Below are 25,069 nucleotides of genomic sequence, written 5' to 3'. Positions count from 1 at the left end.
CAAGTTTCTGCACATCTTTGTCAACTCATTTTTTTTTAGTATAACTATTCTAGTGTGAAATTTTTTTGAATTTTTTTTGAGACGGAGTCTTTCTCTGTTGCCCAGGCTGGAGTGCAGTAGTACCATCTTGGCTTAATGCAAACTTCACCTCCCAGATTGAAGTGATCCTCCGACCTCAGCCACCTGAGGAGCTGGGATTAGAGGTGCATACCACCATGCCCGGCTAATTTTCGTATTTTCAGTAGAGATGGGTGTTTTTCTTTCTTTCTTTTTTTTTTTCTGTATTTTTTTTTTTATTGCATTTTAGGTTTTGGGGTACATGTGAAGAACATGCAAGACTGTTGCATAGGTACACACATGGCAGTGTGGTTTGCTGCCTTCCTACCCATCGCCTATATCTGGCATTTCTCCCCATGCTATCTCTCCCCAACTCCCCACCCCCTGCTCTCCCTCCCCTATTTCCCCCCGGACAGACCCCAGTGTGTGATGCTCCCCTCCCTGTGTCCATATGTTCTCATTGTTCAACACCCACCTGTGAGTGAGAACATGCAGTGTGTGATTTTCTGTTTTTGTGTCAGTTTGCTGAGAATGATGGTTTCCAGTTCATCCATGTCCCTACAAAGGACATGAACTCATCGTTTTTTATGGCCACATAGTATTCCATGGTGTGTATGTGCCACATTTTCCCTGTCTAGTCTGTCGTCGATGGGCATTTGGGCTGGTTCTGGGTCTTTGCTATTGTAAACAGTGCTGCGATGAACATTCGTGTGCATGTGTCTTTATAGTAGAACGATTTATAATCCTTTGGATATATACCCGGTAATGGGATTGCTGGGTAAATTGAATTTATATATCTAGGTCCTTGAGGAATTGCCACATTGTCTTCAACTATGGTTGAACTAATTTACGCTCCCAGCAACAGTGTATAAGTGTTGCTATTTCTCCACATCCTCTGTAGCATCTGTTGTCTCCAGTTTTTTTAATGATCGCCATTCTAACTGCTTGAGATGGTATCTCAATGTAGTTTTGATTTGCATTTCTCTAGTGACCAGTGATGATGAGCATTTTTTCATGTTTGTTGGCCTCATGTATGTCTTCTTTTGTAAAGTATCTGTTCGTATCCTTCCCCGACTTTTGAATGGGCTTGTTTCTTTTTTTCTTGTAAATCTGTTTTAGTTCTTTGTAAATTCTGGATATCAGCCCTTTGTCAGATGGGTAGACTGCAAAATTTTTTTCCCATTCTGTTGGTTGCTGATTCACTCTAATGACTGTTTCTTTTGCTGTGCAGAAGCTGTGGAGTTTGATTAGGTCCCATTTGTCTATTTTGGCTTTTGTTGCCAATGCTTTTGGTGTTTTGGTCATGGAGTCCTTACCTACGCGTATGTCCTGAATGGTTTTGCCTAGATTCTCTTTTAGGGTTTTTATGGTGTTAGGTCTTATGTTTAAGTCTTTAATCCATCTGGAGTTAATTTTAGTGTAAGGTGTCAGGAAGGGGTCCAGTTTCTGCTTTCTGCACATGGCTAGCCAGTTTCCCCAACACCATTTATTAAACAGGGAATCCTTTCCCCATTGCTTGTTTTTGTCAGGTTTGTCAAAGATCAGATAGTTGTAGATGTGTGGTGTTGCCTCTGAGGACTCTGTTCTGTTCCATTGGTCTATGTCTCTGTTTTGGTACCAGTACCAAGCTGTTTTACTGTAGCCTTGTAGTATAGTTTTAGGTCCAGTAGTGTGATGCCTCCCGCTTTATTCTTTTTGCTTAGAATTGACTTGGCTATGCAGGCTCTCTTTTGGTGAGATGGGTGTTTTTTTATGTTGGTCAGGCTGGTCTCGAACTGCCGTCAGGTGCTCTGCGAGTGCCTCAGCCTCCCAAATTGCTGGGATTACAGGCTTTAGCCACTGCACCCTGCCAATCCCAGGCATTTTGGTTTTCTTTCTTTTTTTATTTTTTCAGATGGAATCTTGCCGTGTTAGCCAGGCTGGAGTGCAGTGGCTTGATACCAGCTTACTGCAGCCTCTCCCTCCTGGGTTTAAGCAGTTCTCCTGCCTCAGCCTCCCAAGTAGCAGGGATTCCAAGTGCGTGCTAGCAAGCCTGGGTAATTTTCATATTTTTAGTACAGACGGGGTTTTGCCATATTGGTCAAGCTGGTCTTGAACTCCTAACCTCAAGTGATCTGTCCCTCTCGCCCTCCCAAAGTGCTGGGATTACAGGCATGAGCCACCATGCCTCGCCTTTCTTTTTTGAGAAAGGGTCCTGTGCTGTCGCCCAAGCTGGAGTGCAGGGGTGTGATCCTGGATTCCTGTGACTTCCACATTCTGGGCTCAAGCAGTCCTCCCATTTCAGCCCCCCAAGTAGCTGGGACTACAGGTGTGTGTCACCATGAACAGGCTAATTTTTGTATTTATAGTAGAGATGGTTTTGCTGTGTCATCCTGACTGGTCTTGAACTCCTGGACTCAAGCGACACAACTGTCTTTGCCTCCCAGTGTGCTGTGATTGCAGGCATTAGCTACTGTGCCCAGCCTATTTTTCACTTGTGAGAAAATATGAAACTGTGTTAAAAATAGGCTGCACTATTTTATATTACACATACGGTATTTAAGGATGGTGATTTCTCTCTTTTCTCTCTGACCTTGCTAACACTTGTTATTTTACATTTGTTTGGATTATAGCCTTTTGAGTGTGTGTTAAAGGAGTGTATCATTGTGCTTTTCCTGTAGATTACCGGATCAAGGTGCTGCAGATGAGGCTGCGGCCAGCCATCATTGGCCTGGTGTACAGAAAGATGAGCCCCGGGAGACAAGTGCAGGTCTTCCCAGCCAGGAAAAGGAACATAACTGAACTGGTTGGTAGCAATGCTATCAGCAGCTGAGAACGCTTTCAGTTCTTACTTATTAGAGTCACTCACGATATAGTCTCACTTCCTTTGTTATTTCTCTTTATTTGTATGTATTTATTTTTTCGAGACAGAGTCTCTACCCACCGTGACCTCCCAGAGTGCTGGGATTACAGGCATGAGCCACCTTGCCCAGCCTCACTTCCTTCTTAAGTCTGAGTCATATTCTGCTGTGCAGATGGATCACACTGTGTTTATCTTTTCATCTGATGGTGGACCCGTCGGTTGATTTTTCCTTTTAGCTGTTGTGAATCTCGCTGCTGTGAGCACAGGTGTGCAAATACCTCCCTGAGTACCTGCTTTCTATTCTTTTGGGATGGATGGCAGTGGCTTTGTTAGAGCAAATGGTAATGCTGTGTGTAAGTGTTTTGAGGGACCACCATTTGTAAAGTGTTTTGTCATTGTTGTTGTTGAGATGTAGTCTCACTGTGTTGCCCAGGCTGGAGTGCAGTGGCATGATCTGGCCTCACTGTAACCTCCTCCTCCCAGGTTCAAGCAATTCTCATGCCTTGGCCTCCTGAGTAGCTGAGATTACAGGCACTGGCCACCACACCTGGCTCATTTTTGTATTTTTAGTAGAGACAGGGTTTCACCATGTTGGCCAGGCTGGTCTCGAACTCCTGGCCTCAGATGATCTGCCCACCCCAGCTTCCCAGAGTGCTGGGATTACAGGTGTGAGCCACCTCACCTGGCCCTTGTAAAGTGTTTTAATCATCCTGTTTTACTGTTCTTCAGCTGGGGTTGTGATCTCAGCCCTGTTTCTCTCTGCTCCTGCTAAGGGACTTCCCATAGGCAGCCCAGTCCCCGCCTCTGTCCAGGAGACAGCATACCTGGAAGTGAAGTTGGGTCGGTCCTGCCTCAGTGCTGCTTCTGTTTTAGGTAAATATCCTGTGGAGTCAGGAGAGAAAATCCCAAGTGCACCTGTGGAACACCATGGGCATCCCCCAACTCAGAACTGTGGGAGAGATGGGGTGTTGGAGGAGAGGTAAACCTGGAAGCTATCTAGCCCTACTCTGTCCCTTGCCCTTTTTTTTTTTTTTTTTTTTTTTTGAGATGGAGTCTTGCTCTGTCACCCAGGCCTGGAGTGCAGTAATGCAATCTTGGCTCACTGCAACCTCCGCCTCCCAGGTTCAAGAGATTTTCCTGCTTCATCCACCTGAGTAGCTGGGACCACAGTGAGTGCTACCACACCTGGCTAATTTTTGTATTTTTAGTAGAGCTGGGGTTTCACCATGTTGGCCAGGCTGGTCTCCAACTCCTGACCCTAGGCCATCCACCCACCTTGGCCTCCCAAAGTGCTGGGATTCCAGGCATGAGCCACTGCGCTCAGCCAAGCCCTGCTCCTTTCTAATCCCACCACCTGTGAAAGGCTTCTGGAAGCTCACAGAAACAATGGCCCCAGTATGACAGCTCCCACTCACTTGCTCTGAGTTCTGGGGACACACAGTGAGGAGTGATTGTTTTCCTCACTCATCTAGATGTGATGAGCCTGGTCAAAGAAGTTTGCTTTTGCTGACTTGCAGCTGGTCAGTCCCCTGCCCTGTGGAAATCCCACTAAATCCTTATGCCTCAGTTTACTCAGCTAACTCAGATCTCCAGCCCTGCCTCAGGCTGAGTTAGGCTTCTCCCTGTCATGCCATGCGGGAATCTCCCATGTGATACTTACTTGATTGATTGATTGAGATGGGATCTTACTGTCACCCAGGCTGGAGTGCAGTGGTACAATCTCAGCTCACTGCAACCTCTGCCTCCTGGGTTCAAGTGATTCTCCTACCTCAGCCTACTGAGTAGCTTTGATTATAGGCACATGCCACCACAGCCTGCTAATTTTTTTATTTTTAGTAGAGATGGGGTTTCTCCGTGTTGGTCAGGTGGGTCCCAAACTCTTGACCTCGTGATCCACCTGCCTCAGCCTCCCAAAGTGCTGGGATTACAGGCTCACACGCACCTGACCCGTGTGACACTTTAATGAAGTCAGATGTGTAGGTGATGGCTGCCTGATTATTTTCTCACCATGGGGCAGGGCTAGGGGCTGTGTTGTCTGGAAATTCCTCAGCTCTTTATGCTGGTAAGGGAAGAAGGAAGAGGGAGCCCTTGGGGGACATGCGGCAAGGTTTGGTGGGGACATAGCTCACCAGATTGTACTTGGTGTTCCCATGTAACTTGTAACCGCTCTCATAGAATGTGGCCTAGAACCTCAGGGAGTGGGGGTTGCTCACTATCACCTAGGGGTGGGGGGAAGAGAAGCTGAGGCTGTACAGAGCCAGCAGGCAGGACAGGGCAACCAGGGTGAGGTGCGGTGGCTTACGCCTGTAATTCCAACAGTTTGGGAGGCGGAGGCAGGTGGGCCATGTGAGGTCAGTGTTTGAGACCAGCTGGCCAACATGGTGAAACCCCGTTTCTACTAAAAATACAAAATTAGCCAGGCATGCTAGTGCATGCCTGTAATCCTGGCTACTCAGGAGGGTGATGCAGGAGAATTGCTTGAATATGGGATGCTGAGGTTGCGGTGAGCCAAGATCATGCCATTGCACTCCAGCCTGGGCAACAAGAGTGAAACTCCATCTCAAAAAAATAAAAAAATGAAAAAGAAAACAAACTTGCTCTGCCAGTGTGGCTGCAGGTGCAACCCCTGATGTGTCCCCCCTGCCCTGCTCCTGCTCCAACATCACCCACAACCCCCAGCTGTGGATTTGAAGTCCTGCAATGCAGACAGCATGGATTTGCAGAGCTGTGAGCCTGGGGTCTGTCCTGCAGCAGGAGGCACAGAGGAGGGAGCCCTGGGTTTGAGCCAGAGGCAGCCTGTGGTGTCCCTCTGCAGGCCCTGGTCCCCTTGTGTTTTGTGACACTCCCCCATATCCTCACACAAGCCACCCCCATTTTCAGCATGATTACTGATGCTGAAAATGGTAATAGCAGCCTAGTGTAGTAGCTCACGTCTGTAATCCCAGCACTTTGGGAGGTCAATGTGGGTAGATTGCTTGATCCCAGGAGTTCAAGACCAGCCTGGGCAACACAGAGAAATCCTGTCTCTGAAAAACAAACAAATAACAAAAAGTGAAAATATGCTAAGTTGAAAATACATTTAGTTATTTTTTGAGACAGAGTCTCACACTGTCATCCAGGCTGGAGTGCAGTTGTGCAATCTTGGCTCACTGCAACCTCTGCCTATCAGGTTCCAGTGATTCTCCTGCCTCAGCCTCCCGAGTGGCTGGCATTACAGGCATGAGCACTGGGTACATTTTATATTTTCAGTAGAGATTGGGTTTCACCATGTTGGTCAGGCTGGTCGCTAACTTTTGACCTCAGGTAGTCTGCCTATATTAGTCTCCTAAAGTGCTGGGATTACAGGCGTGAGCCACTGTACCTGTCCTATTTATTTTTATTTTTGGAGGTGGAGTCTGGCTCTGTTGCCCGGCCTGCAGTGCAGTAATCCCATCTTGGCTCACTGCCTGCAACCTCTGCCTCCTGGGTTCAAGCGATTCTCCTGCCTCAGCCTATTGGGTAGTTGGGACTACAAGCACCCTACCACACCTAGCTAATTTTTGTATTTTTAGTAGAGACAGGGTTTCACCATGTTGCCCAGGCTGGTCTTGAGCTCCTGAGCTTAGGCAATCTGCCCACATCAGCCTCCCAAAGTGCTGGATTACATGTGTGAGCTACCATACCTGGCCCGCAAATGCATGTAATGAGGTTAGCCCAGCCGACTTTAGGTTGAGAACAAACCGAGCAGTACTAAAAGGAGAACAAAACACTCACCCTTCCCCACCTTGGATCATGGCTTTGACATTTCAGGGGTCCAGCCTTCGTGAATGTTTGTAGAAATAGATAATAAACTTGGATAAATGTACCACCTTTAAGTGTACAATTCAATGGCGTTTCGTAGATTCACAATATTGTGCAACCATCGCCACCATCTGTTTCTAAACTTTCTCATCATCCCAAACAGAAATGCTGTCCTCATGAAGCTATAGTTTACCTACTTTTAAATTTTTATTTACTTATTTATTGATTATGAGACTGAGTCTTTCTCTGTCTCCCAGGCTAGAGTACAATGGCGCAATCTCGGCTCACTGCTACTTCTGCCTCCCAGGTTCTAAGCAATTCTCCTGCCTCAGCCTCCAGAGTTGGGATTACAGGTGCATGCCACCACACCCAGCTAATTTTTGTATTTTTAGTAGAGATGGGGTTTCACTATGTTGGTCATGCTGGTCTTGAACTCCTGACCTCGTCATGATCCACACACCTCAGCCTCCCAAAGTGCTGGGATTACAGGCATAAGCCACCATGCTTGGCCTAAATTTTTTATTTTTTAAGAGATGAGGTCCTGCTCTGTTACCCAGGCTGGAGTGCAGTGGCATGATTATAGCTCACTGCAGCCTCAGTCTCCTGGGCTCAAGTGATCTCTCCTGCCTCGGCCTCCCAAGTAGATGGGACTACAGGTGCACACAATTGCACGTGGCTAATTTTTATCTTTTTTATAGAGACAGGGTGTCACTATGTTCCCAGGCTGGTCTCAAACTCCTGGGTTCCAGAGATCCTCCCACCTCAGCCTCCTGAAGTACTGGGATTAAGGGCATGAGCCACTGTGCCTGGCCCTCATGCAATTTATTGAATACTAACAGTGAAAAACAGAAAGATTGTATCAGTACTGGAAGCACAGTTTCTACTGAATGTGATCGTTTTTGTGCCATTGTAAAGTCAAAAAATTGTGTGACCATCTGCACTTGCAACTACTGGTAGGCTTAGACACTTGGATTTTAGATCCAGAAACATCCAAACACTTCCTGCTGGGTGGGAGAAGGCTGTAGGGGTCAGAGCTCTTAGCTGCTAGTGAGAGAAGCCCACTCAGGCTGAGTTTAAAAACTGAGGCCAGGCACTGTGGCTTATGCCTGTAATCCCAGCACTTTGGGAGGTCGAGGTGGGTGGATCACCTGAGGTCAGGAGTTTGAGACCAGCCTGACCAACATGATGAAATCCTATCTTACTAAAAATACAAAAATTAGCTGGGCATGGTAGCATGTATCTGTAGTCCCAGCTACTTGGGAGGCTGAGGCAGGAAAATTGCTCGAACATGGGAGGCAGAGGTTGCAATGAGCCGAGATCATGCCATTGCATTCCAGCCTGGGTGACACAGCAAAACTCCATCTCAAGAAAAAAAACAAAAGAAAGAAAAGAAAATGAATTTATGGGCAGCTGAGAAGGATCGAGGAGACACAGAGACTAAAAATTACAGTAGCCAGCTGGACAGCCACAGCCTCATCAAGCCCAAACATGCAGAGGCTGGCCTAGGGGGGTGACACAGAAATGGCTGGGCATGGTGGCTCATGTCTGTAATTCCAGCATTTTAGGAGGCCTAGGTGAGCGGATCACTTGAGACCAGGAGTTCAAAACCAGCCTGACCAATATGGTGAAACCCCTTCTCCACTAAAAATACAAAATTAGCCAGGCATGGTTGCAGGCACCTGTAACTCCAGCTACTTGGGAGGCTGAGGCAGGAGAACTGCTTGAGCCTGGGAGGTCGAGGTTGCAGTGAGCTGAGATCATACCATTGGACTACAGTCTGATCAACAGAGTGACTCTGTCTCAAAAAAAAAAAAAAAAAAAAAATTTCTATGCAGAATTGTGAGTGAGTGTCTCTCCTTTTGGGGGCAATGTCAGGGGATTTCCATAATCTGAGAGTGGGCACTGAGCATGTGGCTGAGAATCCTGGACAGCAGCAACATCCAGGTGTACTTAGTAGAGGAATCAGGGATGTGCCTGGCTGGGGTATCAACAAAGCCGTCAATTCCAGCTGGCTGTTAATGTTGATGCTATACATCCTGTATATGAATTCTCCCATCAGAAACTCTATCTAGTTAGAAAGGCAAAGAAGAAAGAAAATCATGCTCCCGTTCCCCAAAGGAAAGGGCAAGGAGGTGGAAAGGTGGTAGGGAACTTCCTGGTGCTGCGGCCTGAATCTCCACTTGTGCTGCTGTTTTCCCCACTAGACTCTGTACTTCCAAAAGGGGCTGGAGATGGGCATAATGCCAGCCCCTCCCTTCTCTCCAGAAGTATTCCGCAACCCTGACATTCACAGTAATTGCTTCTTTCTGTTCCTCTCTTTTTTTTTTTTTGAGGCAGGTTCTTGCTCAGTCACCCAGGCTGGAGTGCAGTGGTGTGATCATGGCTCACTGCAGGCTTGACCTCTTGGTCTCAAGTGATCGTCTCCCCTCAGCCTCCTGAGTACCTGGGACTATAGTCATGCACCACCATTCCCGGCTAATTAAAAAAAACTTTTTTTTTTTTTTCCTGTAGAGACAGGGTCTTACTATGTTGCCAGGCTGGTCCCCAACTCCTGGGCACAAGCAATCCTCCCTTCTCAGCCTTTCAAAGTGTTTGGTGTTACAGGTGTGAGCCACCACACCTGGCCTCTTTCTGTTTCTTTAGAGTAGAGCCGCCCTAATATGCATCTCTAGCCCATAACTGTTCCCCAGCATTGTTATGTCTTTTAAGTCTCTTTCAATCTCCAAGTGTTGGCTGGGTGAGTGCTCACACCTGTAATCCTGATGTGATAGGATCATTTAAGTTCAGAGGTTTGAGACCAGCCTGGACAACACAGGGAGACTCCTGTCTCTACAAAACCTAATTTTCTTTTTTTTAAACTCCACCCAGGCTGCAGTGCAGTGGTGTGATCTCAGCTCACTGCAACCTTCGCCTCCTGGGTTCAAGCCATTCTTCTGTCTCATCCTCCCAAGTAGCTGAGATTACAGGCACATGGGACCATGCCCAGCTAATTTTTGTATTTTTAATAGAGCCAGGGTTTCACCATGTTGGCCTGGCTGTCCTCAAACTCCTGACCTCAGGTGATCTGCCCACCTCAGTCTCTCAATGTGCAAAGATTGGGATCACAGGTATGAACAACTGTGCCCAGCCAAAAACTAAAATTTAAAAAAAGACACAATTTACAAGTTTCTCCTCTATCCTTTTTCTTTCTTTTATTGGAGACAGAGTCTTGCTCTGTCACCCAGGCCAGAATGCAATGGCACAATCTCAGTCCACTGCAACCTCCGACTCCCAGGTTCAAGTAATTCTCTTGCTTCAGCCTCCTGAATAGCTGGAATTACAGGCATGTGCTACCACACCTGGCTAATTTTTGTATTTTTGGTAGAGATGGGGTTTCTCCATATTGGTCAGGCTGGTCTCAAACTCCTGACCTTGTAATCTGCCCACCTTGGCCTCCCAATGTGCTAAGATTACAGGCCTGAGCCACCCTTTTCCTTTCTATGGATTTTGGAAGACTCCACACTGTTGGGCCTGTAGCATTTCTCAAAGTCTGAATTTCCCTGGTGCAGGTGAACCCATTCTCTGTCTTTTGTATTTGTGGCATATTTGCAGCTGGATTTATGCTCACCCCATTAGATTAGAGTTTGATCATGTTGGCAAGATTCAGTGGGTGATGTGATTGATGTCTTGTTGGTAATGAGTACTATCCTATTGTCTCTCTTATTTTGTTAATTTTTTAAATTAGTTTTTTAGAAATATGGGGTCTCATTTTGTCACCCAGGCTGGAGTGCAGTGACTCCACCATGGCTCCCTGAAGCCTCAAATTCCTGGGCTCAAGTGATCCTCACACCTCAGCCTCCTGAGTAGCTGAGACCACACACCACCACACCCAACTTTTTTTCTTTTTTGAGATGAAGTCTCGCTCTGTTCCCCAGGCTGGAGTACAGTGGCATGATCTCAGCTCATTGCAGACTCTGCCTCCCAGGTTAATGCAATTCTCCTGCCTCAGCACTCTGAGTAGGTGGAATTATAGGCACCTGCCACCACACCCAGCTAATTTTCATATTTTTAGTAGAGATGGGCTTTCACCTTGTCGGTCAGGCTAGTCTGGAACTCCTGACCTCAAGTGATACGCCTGCCACAGCCTCCCCGAGTACTGGGATTACAGATGTGTGCCATTGCACCGCATCTGGCCGCTGCCCAGCATTTTCTTTTTTTAGACTGAGTGTTGTTTTGTCACCCAGGCTGGAGTGCAGTGGCACAATCTCAGCTCGCTGCAATCTCTGCCTCCTGGGTTCAAGCGATTCTGCTGCCTCAGCCTCCTGAGTAGCTGGAATTACAGGCATCTGCCACCATGCCCAGCTAATTTTTGTATTTTTAGTAGAGATGGGGTTTTGCCATATTGGTTAGGCTGGTCTTGAACTGACCTAGTGATCCACCCACCTCAGCCTCCCAAAGTGCTGGGATTCCAGGTGTGAGCCACCACGCCTGGTACCTAATTCCTATTCACTGGTCATGGATGGGAGCTATGGAACCTTTCCCCAGAATACATGCTGGCCCCATCAGAACATCAAGGTTCAGTCTCCTGAGATGTTCCTCTGTGGCTGAAGGGACAATGGTTGTGTCCCCCCCCCGCCCCCGCAGTTCTGTCACCGCGGGGGGCGGGGGTGCGCTCCTCTCCAGCGCATTTCCTGGTTCTCTGGCCAAGCCCTCTGACCTCTGTAGGCCCTCGTTGGGGGGGGCCAGGGGACAGCACGAGGTCCCCGTGGGGTGTCTTCCAGCCCTGGGTGCCATGTCCTGAGCAGCTGTGCTGTCAGTTACTTAAACATGTATGTGGCACTTTCTGGCTGACAGGCGCTCAGCAGCATGCAGATAACCGAACCGGTTCCTTTAAACGGCCTGTGAAGAAGGGGCAGCCTGGCGGAGCCGCCTGCTGGAGGGAGGTGCTGCCGGGGTGGGGTTGGGTGTGGCTGCTGCGTGCCAGGGGTGGCGGCCAGGTGAGGGCACCTCCATTCTGGAAGCTCCGGCCCATCACAGTGTAGTCCATAGGTTCCAGACGGGGCTGTGGGGGCAACATGAGGGCGGGAAGGATCCCGGGGGTCAAATGAAGAGAAGGTGCCTGTTCCCGGGACCCCAGAGTGAGCTTTCCAGGCACAGGGAAGCCCGGGGCCAGTTGTCATGGGGGTGTCTGAGTCTCTAGCTGGAGTTACTGGGGCAGGGAGGTCAGAAACGGAGGCCAACGGTGTGAGTTGGCCTGCTGAGAGCCTCGGGGGAGGGGCTGGAGTCTGCTGTCAGCGGCCTGCGACACCGACCTTCCACCGCTGGCAATTGCAGAAGCCTCCTCCTGGTCTCTGCCCTCACAGCGGCGCCAGCCGCCCCTGCGCTCTTAGAGCACAGCCATCTCTGCCCCAGCGCTCTCCTCTCCAGGCACCGTCCCGGCTCTGGACCCCTGCGCTGCCCATTCTGTTCTGCATTCACTCCGCCTTTCCTGCCCTGTGAGGCAGACCTCTGCTGTCTTCACTGCTTTATTTCCCCAGACTCAGCCAGCATTGAAGGCGTGCTGTGCCTAGGACCCTTGCAGCTGGCATGCAGGGAGGAGTGTGAGGCTCCCTGCCCCTCCTCAGACTCTCAGAATTCAGAAGAGCCACGCTTTTTTGTCCTTGCCCTGCTGGGCCAAATGACGCCCTGCCTTCGTTTCTCTCTGGGGTAGACACCCCGGGCTTTTGCTGTGCACCTGCCGTGTGGAATAGGGGGCCGCCCCTGCCCCTGCCCTCTGTAGCTGACTCCGGCTTCCCTGGCCACCCTCAGCTCAGCAGGGCCCCGGGAGCCCCAGTGCCATGTGACACCTTCCGTAAGTGTGGAATTCAGGAGAATGTGCCTTTGGTCCCTGAGTCACTGTGTGGCTGGCATGTGCCCTGGCATGAGGGTCAGTGACGGGCAGGGGTTAGCATGAAGGCACCTCTGCTGTGCCCCTGCTTTGGCCCTTTCCTGACTTCTCTGGCCAGCTCTTAGGTTGAAATAAGCCCTGCCTGTTTTAACAGATGTTTATTAAACATCTGCCCTGGCCAGGCTCTGAGCAGCCTCCAGGGTCTCTGTCCTGAACACGATAGGCCCCTCCTGGTGCTGGCTGGTGGAGGAGGGGAGACTAAGTCCAGTGTCTCACAGATGACTGCGTAATTCCATATGGGACAAGAGGGAAAAAGAGCAGACCTTCCCTTTTATTTTTATTTATTTATTTATTTATTTTTATAAATTGAGACAGAGTCTCGCCCTGTCACCAGGCTGGAGTGCAGTGGCGCTATCCCGGCTCACTGCAAATTCCATTTTCTGGTTTCAAGCAACTCTCCTGCCTCAGCCTCCTGAGTAGCTAGATTACAGGCACACGCCACCACGTCCGGCTAAACAGACCTTTCCTTTTGTGAGAGGGATGCTGGTGTGGACAGCCGGGAGGGGAGATGCAACTGAGCGGAAGTGAGAGTCACTTTGCTGCCCGGCACGTTGTCTCACACTTGTAATCTCGGCCCTTTGGGAGGCTGAGGCTGGGGGGTCACTCCAGCCCGGAAGTTTGTGACCGGCCTGGTCAACATGAGACCCCTGTCTCTACTTTTAAAAATAACAGTAAGATATTTTGGGCAGAGAAGTGCCTGTGCAAAGGCCCTGAGGTGAGTGTTTGCCTGGTCTGTTCAAGGAGCAGAGGGGATGGTGTGAGGGGGAGAGGGCCTGGGGAGTTCGTGCTCATCTGAGGGCGATGGGAAAGGGATGTCACTTGGGTCTCCCATGTGCTGTGAGAAGAGCTCTTCCTTGCTGTTCTTGGGAGCAGCGGTGGGAGGCCTCGAGGCAAGGCAGGTGTGGGGGCCCCACGGCCCAGCCAGTTGGAGAACCTCGCAGCTCCCAGGCCCTTCTCCCCATCCAGCCTCCCTGCCCTTTGCTGTCCTGTTGCTGGTGAAAGCCCCGTACAAGCGAGGATTTTACTGCGGGGATGACTCCATCCGGTACCCCTGTCATCCAGACACCATCACCCATGGGCTCATGGCCGGGGTCACCATCACGGCCACCGTCATCCTTGTAAGGCAGGAGGGGTTCAGAGGGACAGGGAGGGGGGCGGGATGGGGTACAGCCTTACCCTGGGTTCCTGATGGGGGTGGCCTGGAGGTCTGTGGAGGGCTGGGGGACACAGCCTTGCCCCGAGTGGTACTTGTAGGTAATAGGAACCCCCTTTTGTTTTTTGAGACGGAATTTCGCTCTTGTTGCCCAGGCTGGAGTGCAATGGCAGGGTCTGCGGTTACTGTAACCTCCGCCTCCTGGGTTCAAGTGATTCTTTTGCCTCAGTCTCCCCAGTAGCTGGGACTCTAGGCGTGCGCCATCACACCCGGCTAGTTTTGTATTTTTAGTAGAGACAGGTTTCACCATGTTGGTTAGGCTGGTCTTGAACGCCTGATCTCAGGTGATCCGCCCGCCTCAGCCTCCCACAGTGCTGGGATGGCAGGCGTGAGCCACTGAGTCTGGCTAGGGCCTTTTTAGAATCCCCAGCTCTGCAGCAGCCTTGGGGAGGCCTGTGGGGAGGACTGAGGCCCAGTCCTGACCCACGGGCTGAGGCCCACGGGCTGACCGGGACCCCCACTGGTCGCTGTGGCTGCCCCACGCTCAGGTCTTGGTGGGAGATGCCTACCTGGTACACACAGACTGGCTCTATTCCCGCTCCGACTTCAACAACTACGTGGCTGCCATGTACAAGGTGCTGGGGACCTTCCTGTTCGGGGCGGCCGTGAGCCAGTCTCTGACGGACCTGGCTAAGTACACAGTCGGCCATCTGCGCCCCAACTTCCTGGCCGTCAGTGACCCCGAGTGGAGCCGGGTCAACTGCCCAGTCTACGTGCAGCTGGAGAGGGTTTGCAGGGGAAACGCTGCTGATGTCACCGAGGCCAGGTGGGTGTGGATGAGCAGCCTTCACTCTGGAGGGCAGTGGGAGCTGAAGAAGCCGCAGAAGCCAGATGGTGAGGACCCAGCAGGCAGGTGGTCGGGCAGGAGCGAGGCCTCAGGGCTCCTGGTGCCCTGCAGACAGCATGAGGCCGGGGGCAGCGTGCTCTGTCTCCCCTGAGTCTCAGTCCTGCCCTCTTCGGTGCTGCCTTCTTTTTTTTTAAAGATGGGGTTTCACCATGATGGCCAGGCTGGTCTTGAACTCCTGACCGCAGGTGATCCACCCACCTTGACCTCCCAAAGGGCTAGGATTACAGGTGTGAGCCACCACGCCCAGCCATGCGCTGTCTTCTTACCATCTCTACTTATAGGTCCTTAAACATTTCAACTCATCGTTGTCCTTTTTAAAAAATCAAAATATTGACTGACAAGCCTAGGGTAAGGTCAGACCAAAAAAAAAAAAAAATCAAAATAAAATTTGTATAAAAGCCACCGTTTCTTCCATTTTAATGTGTACAGTTCATTTTTAGTACATTCACAGTGCTGTTCAGCCATTTCCTCTACCTAATTCCAGAATATTTTCATCTCATCAGAAGGAAACCCCCCAGCATGGGTAACATGGCAAAACCCCGTCTCTACGACAAATCAAAAAATTAGGCCGGGCTAGGTGGCTCATGCCTATAATCCCCGCACTTTGGGAGGCTGAGGCGGGCGGATCACCTGAGATTGGGAGTTCAAGACCAGCCTGGCCAACATGGAGAAATCCTAACTCTACTAAAAATACAAAATGAGGGCCGGGCGCGGTGGCTCAAGCCTGTAATCCCAGCACTTTGGGAGGCCGAGGCGGGTGGATCACGAGGTCAAGAGATCGAGACCATCCTGGTCAACATGGTGAAACCCCATCTCTACTAAAAATACAAAAAATTAGCTGGGCATGGTGGCGCGTACCTGTAATCCCAGCTACTCAGGAGGCTGAGGCAGGAGAATTGCCTGAACCCAGGAGGCGGAGGTTGCGGTGAGCCGAGATCGCGCCATTGCACTCCAGCCTGGGTAACAAGAGCGAAACTCCGTCTCAAAAAAAAAAAAAAAAAAAAAAAAAATACAAAATGAGCCAGGCATGGTGGCACAGGCTTGTAATCCCACTCGGGAGGCTGAGGCAGGAGAATTGCTTGAACCCGGGAGGCGGAGGTTGTGGTGAGCTGAGATTGTGTCATTGCAGTCCAGCCTGGGCAACAAGAGTGAAACTCCATCTCAAAGAAAAAAAAAAATTAGGCCTGGTGTGGGCACCTGCAGTCCCAGCTACAGAGGGGGCTGAGGCGGGAGCATCACTTGAACTTGGGAGGTAGAGGTTTCAGTGAGCCAAGATTGTGCCTACCCCAGGCTGGATGACAGAGTGAGACCCTGTCTCAAAAAAGGGAAAGGAAAGGAAACCAAGGACCCCTGTACCCATTAGCTGTAACTCCTCCCCCAGCCACTGGCAACCGCCAGTATCCTATTTTCAATCTGTAGATTTGCCTGTTCTCAATGTTTCATATAAATGGAATCATACACTATGTGGTCTTTGGTGTCTGCCTTCTCTTTTTCTTCTTCTTTTTTTTTTTTTGAGACGGAGTTTCACTCTTGTTGCCCAGACTGGAGTGCAATGGTGTGATCGTGGCTTACCGCAACCTCCGCCTCCTGGGTTCAAGCGATTCTCCTGCCTCTGCCTCCTGCGTAGCAGGGACTACAGGCACCCACCAACACGGCTGGCTGATTTTGTATTTTTTACTAGAGACGGGGTTTCTCCATGTTGGCTGGGCTGGTCTCGAACTAACCTCAAGTGATCCGCCCATCTTGGCCTCCCAAAGTGCTGGGATTACAGGCATGAGCCACTGTGCCCGGATTCTTTTTCTAATTAAAAAAATTTGGGGGGGCTCTGCAAGATGGCTCACACCTGTAATCCCAGCACTTTGGGCGGCTTAGGTGGGCAGATCGCCTGAGGTCAGGAGTTCGAGACCAGCTCAGCCAACATGGAGAAATCCTGTATCTCCTAAAAACACAAAAATTAGCCTGGCCTGGTGATGGATGCCTGTAATCCCAGCTACTCAGGAGGCTGAGGCGGGAGGATCGCTTGAACCCGGGAGGCGGAGGTTGCAGTGAGCTGACTGGTCCAGCCTGGGAGACACCAGACTCAGTCTCAAGAAAAAAAATTGTTTTTGTTTTGCTCAAAACTACAGGAAAAAAATAAATAGAAAAAAGAGGATAAGTGAATAGAATAAAAACAAATTGTTTTCGTATGTTTTTACTGATTGAACACAGTTAGTGCATTTTTGTGTTTTGGAAGTTCATGTTGTAACGTTCTATTCGCTTTTGCTTTATGTATTTTGGAGCTCTGTGGTTTACTACATTTACCTTTATAATTGCTACATCTTTTTGATAGATTGACCCTTTCATCATCATAGAATGTTACATATGAGTTTTGTCTCAACAATTTTTGTCTTGATGTCCATTTTGTCTGATATTAATATAGCTATTTTGGCTCTCTTTTCGTTACTGTTTGCATGGAATATTTTTTTTTTTCCAATCTTGTACTTTCAACCTATTTATGTCTCTGACTCTAAAGTAAGTCTTATGCCTAGCATAAAATTGGACCGTGTTTTTTATGTATTGTCCAGTCTCTAATTTTTTTTCGAGAGAGGCTCACTTTGTTGCCTGGGCTGGAGGACGGGTAAGGTGATCTCAGCTCACTGCAGCCTTGGACTCCCAGGCCAAGCCATCTTCCCGCCTCAGCCTCCCGAGTGGCTAGGACTGGCCACTACATTCAGCTACTGTTTATTTATGTTTTTTGTAGAAACGGGGTTTTGCCATGTTGCCCAGGCTGGTCTTGAACTCCTCAGCTCAAGCGATCCACCCTCTGTGGCCTCCCAAACTGCTGAGATTACAGGTGTATGCCACCACGCCCAGCCAGATCTCTGACTTATTATTTTGTTTTTTCAGCATATGTTAATCTTTTTATTGAATTAAGGCATTTAACGAATCTCTGACTTTCAGTTGGAGTGTTTAATCTATTTATTTATTTTTATTTTTATTTTTATTTTTTTTGAGACAGAGTTTCACTCATGTTACCCAGGCTGGAGTGCAATGGCGCGATCTCAGCTCACCGCAACCTCCGCCTCCTGGGTTCAGGCAATTCTCCTGCCTCAGCCTCCTGAGTAGCTGGGATTACAGGCACGCACCACCATGCCCAGCTAATTTTTTGTATTTTTAGTAGAGACAGGGTTTCAACATGTTGACCAGGATGGTCTCGATCTCTTGACCTCGTGATCCACCCGCCTCGGCCTCCCAAAGTGCTGGGATTACAGGCTTGAGCCACCGCGCCCGGCCTTAATCTATTTATAGTCAGTGTAATTACTGATAAGGAAGGCCCTGGTCATTTTGTTTAGGGTTGCCTAGGTTATGTCTTCCTTTTTCAGTTCCTTGTCACTGTCTTTTTTTTTTTATTGCCTTTAATTTTTTTTTTCTTTTAGTGATAAGCGTCTTGCTATCTTACCCAGGACTTGAACTCCTGGGCTCAAACCATCTCTGCCTTCCAAGAAGCTGGGACTACAGGCATACATTACCACATCTGGCTGGTTTTTACATTTTTTTTGGGAAATAGGGTCTCACCGTGTTGCCTAGGCTGGTCTAGAATGCCTGGACTCAAGCAATCCTTCCACCTTGGCCTCTGAAAGTACTGGGATTACAGGCGTGAGCCCCCAAGCCCATTCAGGCTAAATAATCTTTTCCTCTGTTTTTTTTTTTGTTTGTTTTGTTTTGTTTTTTCGAGATGGAGTCTGGCTCTGTTGCCCAGGCTGGAGTGCAGTGGTTTGATCTCGGCTCACTGCAACCTCCACTTCCTGAGTTCAAGCAATTCTCCTGTTTCAGCCTCCCCAGCAGCTGGAATTGCAGGTGTGTACCACCACACCCGGCTAATTTTTGTATTTTCATTTTTATTTTTATTAATTTTATTTTTTGAGACAGAATCTCACTCTGTCACTCAGGCTGGAGTGCAGTGTACAGTGGCATGATCTTGGCTCAGTGCAACCTCTGCCTCCTGGGTTCAAGTGATTTTCCTGCCTCAGCCTCCTGAGGAGCTGGGACTATGGGCATGGACCACCACATCCTGCTAATTTTTTGTATTTTTAGTAGAGATTGGGTTTCATCATGTTGGCCAGGCTTGTCTTGAACCCCTGATCTCAGATGACCCACCCACTTTAGCCTCCCAAAGTGCTGGGATTACAGACATAAGCCACTGTGCCTGGCCCAGCTGAATACTCTTAACTGACCTATTTTCTTTGTTTTTTTTGAGACGGAGTCTCACTCTGTCACCCAGGTTGGAGTGCAGTGGTGCGATCTTTGCTGTCTGCGACCTCCGCCTCCTGGGTTTAAACACTTCTCCTGCTTTAATCTTCTGAGTGCTGGGATCACAGGCATGCACCACCACACCTGGACAAGTTTTGTACTTTTAGTAGAGACAGGGTTTCACCACGTTGGCCAGGCTGGTCTCGAACTCCTGACCTCAGGTGAGCTGCCTGCCTCAGCCTCCCAATGGGCTGGGGTCACAGGCGTGAGCCACTGCGCCCGACCTATTTTATTTTGTTTTAAACTGTGTGTTTAGAATACTATAATGCGGCCACTCTGGAAATAGGAGTCTCCCTCCTCCCCAGGGTGTGTTCTTGCTGTTTGCTGCAGTGGTTATTTAATGACTTTTCTGATTGTGAAGTCTCTATTTTTTGTCATGAGTGGCCATCTCCTCCTGTTCTTTTAGCCTGGTGGTCAGCTAGTGATAGGACAGAGATGTCTTTAAACATCTGGAACCAAAAAAAAAAAAAAAAAAAAAAACCCACAACACACTCCCAAGTCTGTAGAAGGGGTCTGCGTGGCTGTGGGGTCATCCCTTCCACGGTGAAACAGGTTTTCTCTGCCTTCACTTTCACTTCCTGCTTGTGCAGAGCTGGACTGCTCTGGTCTTGTAGGTTCCAAGCCTTCATTCCCCAGAGCGTTTTATTCCCTGGCCTTTCCTCCTACGCTGTTTGGCTCATCTGTTTTTTGCCTCATCTGCTCTCATGGCCCTCAGGCAGCAGAGACTAACAAATTTGTTGTAAACGTTTCCTACATATGTCCTCCAGGTAGCACCTCAGCACTGGGAGAATGTCCAGTTGGGTGAGATCAAGACCAGCCCTTGAGCCATACCCCAGGTCGCAGTTGCAAATAAGGCCCCTTCTTGGAACCTGTGCTGGGCATGTGGTCTGTTACCCTCAGGCCACCACAGTCTAGGCAGTGGGAGAGGGACCAGGATGAGTTAAAAAGCCACAAAGCTGTTTGTTCTGAGATCCAACTGGATTATCTTTATATTTTTTTGAGATGGAGTCTCGCTCTGTCGCCCAGGCAGTGGCGTGATCTTGGCTTACCGCAACCTCCACCTCCCAGGTTTTCAAGTGATTCTCCTGCCTCAGCCTCCCAAGCAGCTGGGATTATAGGCATGTGACACCACACCTGGCTAATTTTTGTATTTTTAGTAGAGACGGAGTTTCACCATGTTGGTCAGGCTGGTCTCGATCTCCTGACCTTGTGATCCGCCTGTCTTGGCCTCCCAAAGTGCAGGGATTACAGGCCTTAGCCAATGTGCCCAGCCTCAACTGGATTATATTAATCATGTGTTCCTCTGTTTACTGCAAGCTTTTGATTAGGTCCAAAAAAGTTGATTGTGGCTGGATGTGGTGGCTCGCCGCTGTAATCCAAGCACTTTGGAGGCCAAGGCGGGCAGATCACCTGAGGTCGGGAGTTCAAGACCAGGCTAACCAACATGGTGAAACCCCGTCTTTAAAAAAAAAAAAAAAATTGTGACTTTTTTTGCCAGTTTTTTGTTGCTTCCTGTTTTCTGTGTTTCATTCATGTCCTTCACGGAATCTCAAATTTATATAAAAAGAAATCTCCCCTCAGTTCCACAGATGGGAGAAAATGCTCAAAAGAAACGTGGTGAAAACGAAACCGGCATTGCCTGCTTGCTGGACACTACCGTCTGCCCTGGGTGTTGGGTTCAGGCCTCAGAGTCTTCACGGGTGAGGCGTCTCATGCCACAGCCCCAACTGGAGACTCTGATTCCACCATCAGATAACTGAGCAGCCTGTCCTCCTGGGATTTGGTGGCCTGTAACGTTGGCAGCTCCCGTGTTGAACCATCCCTTCTGCGGGAGGGACGGGGGCGAGGGGAGGTTGGAAGATGCCGAGTGAGCCACCTGCCCTCCGGCCTGCCGCCTCTCCTTCCCTAGGTTGTCTTTCTACTTGGGACACGCCACCTTTGGGATGTACTGCGTGGTGCTCCTGGCGGTGAGTCCGTTTCTCTGGGGCTCGCCCGTCAAGTCACTCCCTTCCCTGGATCTCGGTTTTTCCAGCTGTAAAATGGGTGGGTCGTGGTGGTGATGGGGGCGCTCACTGACTTGTTTGTAAAGACAGGACACCCTGGGCTGGCCGGTTCTGTGATCCCGGCCTCGGAGCTGCCATCTGTGCAGTGGGCGTGGGAGTGCCTGGCAGGGCACAGTCTGAGGCGCCCTCTCCCGTCCCAGCTCTACGTGCAGGCGCGGTTCTGCTGGAAGTGGGCTCGGCTGCTGCGGCCCACGGTCCAGTTCTTCCTGGTGGCCTTTGCCCTCTATGTGGGCTACACCTGCGTGTCTGATCACAAACACCACTGGAGCGACGTCGTTGCTGGCCTCCTGCAGGGGGCGCTGGTGGCTGGCCTCACTGTGAGCTTCTGACCCTGACTCACCCCCTGTGCTGTCCAGAGACCACTCCCTGCACAACGCTGGCCGTTCCCTGCACACTCTTGCCGCAGGGAGTCCTCCCCTGGGACCCCCTCCTCCAACCATGGTCCTTCCCTGGGACCCCTCCTTCCCCCCGTTTCTCCCCTGGGACCCTTACCCCAAACTCCAGTCCTTCCCTGGACCCCTCCTTCCCCTGATTCCTCCCCTGGGACCTCTTCCCCAACACCAGTTCTTCCCTGGACCCCTCCTTCCTCCCAGATCCTCCCCTGGGACCCCTCCCCCAACACCAGTCCATCCGTGGACCCCTCTTCCCCCCCTTCCTCCCCTGAGACTCCTTCCCCCAACCCTAGTCCTTTCTTGGGACCCCCTTTTCCCCCCATTTCTCCGCTGGGACCCCCCAACCCCAGTTCATCCCAGGACCCTTCCCTCCCCCCCCACATCCTCCCCTGGGACCCCTTCCCCAACCCCAGTTCTTCCCTGGACTCCTCCCTTCTCCCCATTTCTCCCCTGGGACCTCTTCCCCCAACCCCAGTCCTTTCTGGGACCCCTCCTTCCCCCATTCCTCCCCGGGACCCCTTCCCTCAACCCCAATCCTTTCTGGGGCCCCCTCCCTTCCCCCCATTTCTTCCCTGGGACCCCTCTCCCCAAACCCAGTCCTTCCCTTGACACCTTCTTCCCCCAGTTCCTTCCCTGGGTCTCCTGCCTGCACACCGCAGCCCTTTCCTGGACCCGTCAGTGCCCCAGTGCTCTCCACTGGTCCTCCACCAAGAGGGCTGTCTTCCCCCACAGGCACTATTCCTCTCATTGCCCACCTAGGACCCTGTTCCTTCCCCTCCTGCCCTTGCCCATGTCCCTGGTGACTGCCCAGCCCCTGCCCAGTCTCACCTTCCTCCACTCTGCCAGGTCCACTACATCTCAGACTTCTTCAAAGCCCGACCCCCACATCACTGCCCGAAGGAGGAGGAGCTGGAACGGAAGCCCAGCCTGTCACTGACAGTGACCCTGGGCGAGGCTGACCACAACCACTATGGGTACCCGCATTCCTCCTCCTGAGGCTGGATGCCGCCCAGGCAGGGAGTGGCTGTGAGTCCAGCTGAGGCCAGCCCCCCAGGTGGTCTGTCTAGCCCTAGGTAGGCACTGAGGGCTCCGGACGGGCTCCAGGAACCCTGAGCAGGCTCTGCTGCCCCCTGCCCTGCACTGGACCAGGGGTCTGGGGAGGCCTAGGTAGCCCTGAGCATTTGGAGGGGGACCTGTTCCCGTAGCTCCCCAATATCCCCATTCTTTTATGGGGTTAAGGAAGGGACTGTTTTGTAAAATGTAATGCACATGTGGTTTTTAGTAAAATGGGGCATTGGTTTGACGAGTGGTCTCAGTGCCTCTGTTCCTTATGGCCTTTCTGGGACAGTGTTCCTCCCATCAGAGGGCTCCACGGAGCTCAGGCGTCAGGCCTACTCACCTGCTGTGATGGTGGAGGGCAGCAGCCAAGCCCGCCCCTTGCGTTTCTCCCTTCATGGCGCTGGGGTCAAGGGTCAGATGGGTCAGCACACCCCTCCCCTCTGCTCATGTCCACCCCGTGCACCTGGGGGCCACGCTTCTGAAATGGGTAATTCAGGGGCTGGTTTCCCTGAAGTGATGGCAGAACACACAGAGCTTACTTTTTCAACAGGAGTGTAAAGGGTACATTTGTTTTTTTGTACAGGGGGGAACTTAAGTGTCTGCTGATGTTTTCTTTGCACCTGGAACCTCTCTTATTCCCTCACCCTGCCAGGTGTTCCTATCAGGCCTTAGCCTACAGGAAGGGTGGTGTAGCCCTGGGGGCAAAAGTGCAGCCTGGGAGCCCCACCCAAGAGGCTGCGATGGAGACCTGCTCTTGGTGGACAGGAAGGAAGGTGACCCAGACCCTGCCGAACTCCAGCTGAATGTCAGGGACTTGCCTCCATGCAGGTGTCGGACGGGATCCTGACTGGGAAAGTCACACTGAAGCCTCCCAGGTATCCTAGGGTGTCCCAGCAGGCAGTGATGCCCGAGGACTAAGGAGGCTGTGTCTGGGCTCAGCATGTGTCTCTGGCAGTGGGTAGGAGAGAGGTTTCCAGCCAGATCTCACGGGCAGAGTCACCTGCATCAGGAGCAAATGGGAACGACCCAGGTGCCCTGACAGCAGCCGACACCTCCGTCTCTTCCCAGGTGCAATGGCCTTGAAAGCCAGGACCACAGTGAGGGTTGAGCTCTAGTCTGCGGGAGCAGCTGCAGCGCACAGGACTCTGGTGTGGTCTGCTGGGGGCAGGTGGTCGTGTTGGGACGAGCAGTGAAGACTGAGGAGAGGAGGAAGTTTGGAGTGAGGGAGAGGACGTGGCTCAGTCCGGCTGCTGGCCTCGGCTGGGGGAGTCTCAGTGCTTCAGAAAGAGCATGTCACCCCACAGCTGTGAGAGCAGAGAAAGAAAGGGCTGTACTGACCAGAGCCATCCCCAAAGGGTCCTCAGGAGCCAGGAGGGCCCAGCTCTGGGAGCTGGTGGCCTGTCTCACTGTTTGGGTGCTGCCCAGCTGGACTACACACGCATTGCTCTGCATCTGTTGAGAAAAGCCAGGACGCAGGGTGTCGGGCTCGGAAATTCTCACAGGTTCCCAGTACCAAGATGGCAGGCAAGGCAGCAGTTAGGACACATTTCTCCACCCACACAGAGCTCTGGGGAAGCTCTCATGCGTAATTTTGGGTTTACACTGCCCACACCCTTATGGTTTCATGGAAAAAAATAGTATTTTCTCTCGTTGTACAAGGAGGATATTTTTTTTCTGTTGTTTCTCACAGGAAACTCAGATTCTTAGCCATGTAAATATCATTTCCCATGGCTGTGTCCTCGTGGCCCGGCATTTCTCCCACCTTCTGAGATTGACTATTTTTTGAAGACCTCCTCCTGGCTGGGCGCAGTGGCTCACGCCTGTAATCCCAGCACATTGGGAGGCCGAGGCGGGCAGATCACAAGGTCAGGAGATCGAGACCATCCTGGCCAACATGATGAAACCCCGTCTCTACTAAAAATGCAAAACTTATCTGGGCGTAGTGGCAAACTCCTGTAATCCCAGCTATTCGGGAGGCTGAGGCAGGAGAATCGCTCAAACCCAGGAGGCGGAGGTTGCACTGAGCTGAGATTCTGTCACTGCTCTCCCAGCGAGACTATGTCTCAAAAATAAAAATAAAAAAAAAGAAAAAGAAAACTCCTGAGTATTTGGTGATATGCAGGATTTTTTTGAACGTGTCAGCTACCATATGTTATTCTGGTTTTGTAGGAAACTATACCTACTTTGTTTTTTAGACACAGGGTCTCATTCTGTCACCTAGGCTGGAGTGCAGTGGTGCAATTACTGCTCACTGCAGCCTTGACTTCCCAGGCTTAAGTGATGCTCCTGCCTCAGCCTCCCAAGTAGCTAGGATTACAGGCGCCCTCCACCATGCCCAGCTAATTTTTGTATTTTTGCCATGTTGGCCAGGCTGGTCTCGAACTCCTGACCTCAAGTGATCCACCTGCCTCAGCCTCCCAAAGTGCTGAGATTACAGGTGTGAGTCACCACACCTGGATATTTATTCCTCAACTGAATTTCTGTTTGAATTGAAACAACATAAAATCCTAATTTTGATAACATTATTTACATTTTTTACGTTAGTTGCTAGAACGCGATGTGAGAAGGCAGCGTTTCCTCAACCTCACCCGGCAGTGATG

At 50.6% G+C, this 25,069-nt stretch overlaps 1 protein-coding gene across 1 annotated transcript; it reads left to right on the top strand.

The window, feature by feature from the left end:
- The first annotated feature begins 8,587 nt into the window (after positions 1-8,587).
- On the top strand, positions 8,588-24,254 carry LOC116525896 (phospholipid phosphatase 2-like). The gene is made up of 9 exons (XM_032242026.1): positions 8,588-8,662; positions 8,884-8,971; positions 12,196-12,258; positions 12,369-12,509; positions 13,572-13,723; positions 14,307-14,584; positions 20,865-20,922; positions 21,159-21,335; positions 22,257-24,254. The coding sequence occupies exons 1-9, from the start codon at positions 8,588-8,590 to the stop codon at positions 22,404-22,406; spliced, it is 1,182 nt and encodes a 393-aa protein (XP_032097917.1). The 3' UTR covers positions 22,407-24,254.
- Positions 24,255-25,069: the final 815 nt, after the last annotated feature.

This window comes from Sapajus apella, unplaced genomic scaffold (genome assembly GCF_009761245.1).
Source record: "Sapajus apella isolate SASKATOON/1434 unplaced genomic scaffold, GSC_monkey_1.0 scaffold49, whole genome shotgun sequence".
In the NCBI taxonomy this organism is placed as follows: Eukaryota; Metazoa; Chordata; class Mammalia; order Primates; family Cebidae; genus Sapajus; species Sapajus apella.
Note: the sequence above shows the minus strand (reverse complement) of the source record. Positions and strands in the feature narration are given on the sequence as shown.